Below are 7452 nucleotides of genomic sequence, written 5' to 3' on the forward strand. Positions count from 1 at the left end.
GAGGAAAAAAAAAAAAAAAAAAAAAAAAAGACAAAACGAGAAAAATAGAAAAACAGTTGTAAAACTATATATCTAAAATATTTTTTTAAAATAATGTGTATTATAAATAATTTCAAAAAAAGAAAAAAAAAATGATTCATTATTACACTTATTTTGTAATCTTTATGCTTTTTTATGATGCTTCATTTAATTATAATAATATATTAAGATCATACATAATTTTAAAAATGAAAGTTTTATTAAAAATTAAATTGAAATGGAAACACATCTTTATTTTTTACGTTTTAATTTAAAAAACATCTATTTACTAATTATATATTAATGAATCTTCCTAAAAATTTCTTATATAAAAAGAGCATTTACTTACAATTTTAAATTCCTTTTGTATATAAGAATACTATTTTTTTTTTTTTTTATCTTTTTTCCTGATTGTGAATATAGTTCTTTGTTATCATTCCAGGAATATTAATATAATGAGATAATCAAAATAGCATCATCCTTTTGGTCTTTTTTTTTTTTTTTTGTCCTTTTAATTCATTAACCATTACTTGATTCTTGTAATTATATATGTGAATATATCTTATATATATTAATTCAATATATATATATGTATTTTTTTTTTCTTTTTAAAATATTTAGGAGAAAAATAATCTATAATTTTAATTTATTTTGTTAGAAGAAACTTTATGGCTAATTTTCATGGAATCAATAGGAATCTCATAATTTTTATTTATTAAACTATTTTTTAAAGATTCTTCAATTACTTTTTTATCATAATCATTAAATTTTAACCAGTCAGAACATATGTCTATATCTTGTACATAATTTCTACCTAACTTTACTCCTGGTATTTTCAGAATTTCTTCTAGAGATAAGTTATTTTCATCCATTGGAGGTAAGTTCATCATATTATTAGAGGAAACATTATTTTCAAATTTATTAAACATATTAGAAGAAAACCGACAATTGCCATTCTTTTTATATAAAGATCTAGTTTCTTTTATCATACTTGGAATAACCCTATAATTTGAGTGAATTAAGTTATTTTGACAGTTGTTCTCTATTATATTTTTTTTTTGCAATGAAGATGATTTAAACATATAATTGTGATTCATTTTTCCATCTAAATTATATAAATTGAAATTATTTGCTTGAGGATTTACTTGATGTAAGGTAGTTAATTTTTTATTATGAAATGGAAAGTTATAATAATTATTGAAATTGGGTGATTTGAAAAATGGATTATTATTTAAGTTATTACTTACATTTTCTGTTTTTACTTGTTTTGATTCTACAAATGAATTGATAAATTTTTTTTCAACAGAATTACATTCATCAACATTATTGTTAATAATAAATTTGTTTATATCGTCATTTCTATAATTTTTGCTATTTAGTAACATATCATTCCTTTTAATATCATCAACAAATTCTTTTCTTTGAATGGGAAGTGGAACTTTCTTTATGTTCGCCCTATACATGCTTAGTTCATCTTCTTTTTCTTTTAAATTTAATATATTCTTTGCTTCACTAAATCTTGTAATTGATGAACGACTATGTAGATGGTTGTTTCTCGGTTGAAAAGGAAAAGCACCCATGCTTAACTTATTGTAATTTGTAAAATGAGAATTAGTTTTCCTCATATTTAATATTTCTGCACTATAATTTTTATTATAATTTGTATTTGAATTATCAATATTTACATTATATGCAAATAAAGTATTATTGTTACTATTTATTAAGTTATTAGAAGTATCATTATAATAATTAAAATTATTACTATTTATTATATTATTTATATTTTTTGTTTTACCTATCTTATTATTTAAAACATTTTTAACATCATTATTATTGTTATTTACTCTTTTTATTTCGTTTATTCTATTATTTGTATTATTACTAATTTCACTTTTTCCAACATTTTTACTATTCATTCCTTTCATAAAATTTATGTCTTCTATATTATAAAAAAATTTGTTCATATTACTTATGTTGTTTACATTTTTACTTGTGTTATCACTAATGGTTTTGTTTTTTTCTTCAACGAAATTAATTTGATTTGCATTTTCTTTATTTGTTTTGTATCTTTCATTTATTTTATTATTTTGCATATAATTATCATTTAAATCGTTATTAGCTATTATTAAATCACAATTTTTACCTTCTTTTTCTTCTTTTTCTTCTTTTTCTTCTTTTTCTTCTTTTTCTTCTTTTTCTTCTTTTTCTTCTTTTTCTGCTTTTTCATCTTTAGCATTAACACTTTTTAAAGTTGTGCATTTATTTTGAAAAATATTTAATTGATCAAATAAAAATTTTATGTTGTTTTTATTATTTTTTTTTTCTTTATTATAATTACTATTATTATTTAATAGTGAAACTCTTCCTTCAGTTGTGGTTGATCTCAATGATTTGCTATTTCGTAGTTTGAAGTTTTTTAATTGGCTTGAAAACATTTCAGTAATACGATTATATGCAGATTTCTTGTCTTTTTCTTTATTATCCTCCTTAACTTCTGTATTATTTTTTTCATCATTTGGTAAATTGAATATAGCATTTTCAATTTTAAATGATTTAATATTCGAACATTCATTATTTAAATTTTCTTTGCTAATTTTTAGCGCATCAATCTCACTTTTTGAGCTAATAAGTCTATTATCACTTTTAGATGTATTTTCAGGTAGTAATAGATTGTTTTTATTATTTACAACGTTGCTGTTTTTCTTTAAATCAAAGTGCATATTAGGGTTTACAATTCTATTACAGTTAATAGTGTAATGTTTTTTTTCAAATGGAGTACATTTTCTTATATTATTTAATTTATTTTCATTCGTAATTTTATTATTGTCATTATTTATATTAATTATATCATTCATATTTATGTTACCTTTACCTTTCATACAATCAATTTTCCGTCTCTCATTAACCATATCTTTATTATTCATATTTTCTTCATCATTGTTATTAATGATATTATTATTAACATTATTAACAATAATATTATTTGAGTTATTTATTGCATTTTGCTTTAATATATCAATTTTTAATTTTCCTATACAATTTTTATGGTAAAAATTTATTGGGTATTGATTATTTTCATTTCTATTATTTATATTTCTAATATTATCATACATATTAAATTTTGTGTTAGGATTTAAAATAATGTTATTACTATTTTGTATATTTGCCTTATTTAAATAATTATGACTTTTACTAACATTTAATTTATCTAAAATATGTTCTGAATTAGAATCATCTAAAATATCTTTTTCATTTTTCTGAAATTTATTTTGATATACGAGATAATTGTAATTATTATTTTTCATTATTATGTTTTTGCATAATTCTTCATTCTTAAAAGAGTCATTCAACTTTAATTCGTTTATATGATTGATATTATTGTTCTCATAATTTATATTTTTGCTATAATTATTATTTATTTGATTATGTTCATTTATATTAGATATATTATTTAAGGAAGTTTTTTCTATAGCTTTTCTTGGAAAGTTATGGTAATTATTTACATAATTTATATTGCCATAAATATTATTATTCATTGTATTTAAATTAGGTATAATAGATCCTTTAAGTAAAGAATAATTATTATTGTACATATTTTTTTGTAAAATATTTAGATTGTATTTGTTCATGCCATTATTAATTGAATTATATTTTTTGAAATAATTATTAAAATTCTCAATATTAATATCATTACTATAATTTATAAAACCAAATTTGTTGTTATGATTAACACTATTTCTATTATTATCATCCTCATTTTCACATTTTTTAATTAAAAAGTTTTGCGTATATTTTTTTTTATAATTTTCATTTTTTGTGTTTTTATTGCATTCCTTATTTTTTGCATTTTCTATATTTATGTTATTTTTCTCATTTTTATCATTCATTACAATTTTCTTATGTTCCATTCCCTTTTTATCTTCTTTAGTTTTTTTATTTTTAATGCTTTTAGTAAGTTCCAATTTTTTTTTATTTTCAATACTACTTGAAATACTTTCTTTAGTTTTATTATCGTTGTCTTCAATTTTTTCATTTTTACTAATTTTTTTACCTTTCCTATTTTTTTTGTTTTTTTCATTTTCTTCCTCATCTTTATTTTCATCTTGTGAACTTATATATTTAACTGTTCGAATATTTTCTTTCAGTTTCTTTATTTCTCCTATATTTTTTTCTACCACATTCTCAAGTTGATATGTGTCTGAAATATTTTTTTTAATATTCAAGATTTGTTCTTCATTTTTTTTTTCATTTTCTTTTTCATTTTCTAACTCATTTGATACAACAAAATTTTTTATAAACGATGTATTTGTTCTCTTTTTTTTTTTTTTTGGAAAAGTTTTATTTTTTTTTAAATTTTCATTTTCACTTATATCTTTTGTATTATTTATTTCACTCATTATAATATCTTTTGTTAAATTACGAGTATTATTTTCATTGTCATTTAAATTACAAATTGATTTTTTATTTTGTTGTTCAGTGTTATTACCAGAATTTTTTTTGCTATTTTTACTATAACATTTATTCAAATTACTTTTGATATTTGTATTATTATTCTCTAATTTAGTGTTTTTATTATTATACTTCAATGATTTATCTATTTTCGTATTTTCCATAAAATGATTTATTTCTTTTTCTTTTTCTTTTTCTTTTTCATTTTCATTTTCATTTTCTTTTTCTTTTTCATTTTCTTTTTCTTTTTCGTTTTTATATTCATTTTCACTTTCAATTTCATTTTCATTTTCAATTTCGTCTTCTTTTTCCACGTTGTTCACTTTATATTCTTTTTTTAAATTATCCACTTTTTCTCTTTTAGAACAACTTGTTTTGACTTTTTTATAAAATTTACCATTTAATTGTGACAATATAGCATTCCTATGAATTAATATTTTTTGATCAATTAAATAATTAGATATTATATTCTTTAAATTTTGTTCTTTAGAATCATTAGATAAAATCAATTTTATAATTTCATTTAAATGCCTAATTAAATTGTCGAAATTGTTATGCATTTGTAACACATTATTAAATATAGATGCAAATTTTAAAGATAATAATTCAAATAACATTTTGTCTTTTATTTCAGTTGTATTATTGTTCAACATTAACAATAAGATATTATTAAAATGAACTATCATTTTAATAATTTCATTGTAATAATTATTATTTTTAACATTCCTTTGAATAATATAAGATCTTATATCTTTAATAGTAATAAAGTTTTGTTTATTACTATTACTACTTTTTCTTATATTTATATTTTCTTCCTCATTTTCCATTTCATCTTCTGTTGTATTAATTGCACGGTGTTCCAAGATGCAGTTGTATAATAGTTGAATATTTGACAAATTGATATCATAATTTAAATCATAAAAACAATTTTTAAAAATTTCGAAATCTATCTTTTCTTCTTTTATATTTAATATATCTTTTAAAACATCTTCTGTTATGTAATTATTTTCATTAATTTCAGAATTAAATGATTCCTCTTCCATGGAATAAATCACAGAATTCTTTTTTTTTATTGAATTTTTATTGAAATCCTCTAAATTAGTAAAGGTCAAACTACTTTTTTTTTCTCCTTTTTTTCTATTAAAATTGGCTAAGTTACTTGAATATTCAGAATTGTATTCTCGATTTATTTCATTTTTTTCCTGTTTTTTTTTATTATTCTCAAATAAAACATTGACATTATTTTTTTCATTATCTAACATTGTTTCTAAATTTTCTTTTAGGTCATTATTATTAAAATCAAAATATTTAGATAAATGAGAGACTTCTATATTATATTTAGAAAAAATTTGTTCTATTTGGTCTGATCTATTCCTATTATTATCTAAATATTCAAAATTACTATTTCTTTTTTCTGCATTTAATTCGTTATACGTTTTATCTGTATATGTATTTATTTCATCAAATTCATTTATTATATTCACATAATTGTCATCTTTATTTTTGTAATAATTTATATTTTTTTTCATTATATTAAATCCAGAATCATTACCAGTGTTATTTAAATCGGATTTTAATTCAGGATTCAAATTCTTATTCCCATTTTCATATATAGAAGAAATTTCTTCTTTTTCTTTTAGTTCATTTTTTTTTTCCTTTCCATTAGAAGCAATAAAAAGACACTGATTATTATTATTATTATAACTTTCTTCATTTATTAATTTATGGAAATATAAGTTATCTTTTATTTTATTATTCTTTAAATTTTCTCTATTTTCATTTTCATATATTTCATCTTTATCAATTATATTATCCAAAATTTCTTTTATTTTACTTTCGTTTTCACTATTTTTATTTTTTTTATCATCTTCACTTTTATTTTGTTCATATTCTTTATCTTTGCTTTCTTCATATTCATTTACCTTTAGAAATATATTTTCTTTTTCGTTTTCACGTTCCTCTTCTCCAATATTTTTTCTATGGGGATCATTTGCACATATTAATTTCGCATTATTTATTTTGTCAAATGTATAACTTGTATTACTTGATAGGCTATTAGATGAATCATTTTTAATTAAATCGTTATTAAAACTATCATTATTATAATTTTTCATATAATATTCAATTCTTTTAAGTTTTTCATTATTATTATGAGGTATAAATTCTTTAATATCTTCAATTTTTTCTCTTTGAATATTTTTTCTAATGTTTGAATTGTTTCTTACATATTCATTGAAATTTTTATCATTTTCATTTGCATTGCTATTTTTTATTTCTATGTTGTCTTCCTTTTGATTGCAAAAACTGAAATTGTTTTTAGAATATCCATTTACTTTTGATTCTACTATGTCTAAAACACCTAAAGAAGGTGATACTTCTTTTTTTTTTTCTTTTATATCTAATGTATTTGAAGAATTTATAAAATGTTCATTACTTTTTATTTTTGTATCTTTTTCATTTTTATTATCTTTTACTCCATATTCATTACATATTTCTTTCAAATCATAATACATTTGATCAGAAACTAAATTAGTTTCATTAGTAATATAACAGTCCTTTTTATTTTCATTATTTATTGTAAAAAATGTCATTTTTAACTTTTAATAAATTTTAATTTAAAATATAGGAACCCAAATCTAAATTACTTGTTAATATAAATATTAATATTATTTTTTTTTTTTTTTTATTTTCATATATTTGATAATTTAAACATATTTATTTTATGTATGAGCTTTTTTATTTTTATACCTTTACATATGAAAAAGAAAAATATTAAGAATAATAATTTATGAAAATATATTTAACAAAAAGAAATTGTTATAATTAATAAAAAAAAAAAAAAAAAAAAAAAAAAAAAATTTTTTTTTTTTTTTTTTTTTTTTTTTTTTATTAATTATAACAATTTCTTTTTGTTAAATATATTTTCATAAATTATTATTCTTAATATTTTTCTTTTTCATATGTAAAGGTATAAAAATAAAAAAG

At 18.7% G+C, this 7452-nt stretch overlaps 1 protein-coding gene across 1 annotated transcript; it reads right to left on the bottom strand.

Moving 5' to 3' along the window:
• Positions 1-659: 659 nt before the first annotated feature.
• Positions 660-7058, bottom strand: PGAL8A_00391100 (conserved Plasmodium protein, unknown function; the record flags this gene model as incomplete). The annotated part of the gene is made up of 1 exon (XM_028670258.1): positions 660-7058. The coding sequence occupies one exon, from the start codon at positions 7056-7058 to the stop codon at positions 660-662; it is 6399 nt and encodes a 2132-aa protein (XP_028527028.1).
• Positions 7059-7452: the final 394 nt, after the last annotated feature.

Source organism: Plasmodium gallinaceum, assembly GCF_900005855.1.
Source record: "Plasmodium gallinaceum strain 8A genome assembly, contig: PGAL8A_v1_108, whole genome shotgun sequence".
NCBI classification, from domain to species: domain Eukaryota; phylum Apicomplexa; class Aconoidasida; order Haemosporida; family Plasmodiidae; genus Plasmodium; species Plasmodium gallinaceum.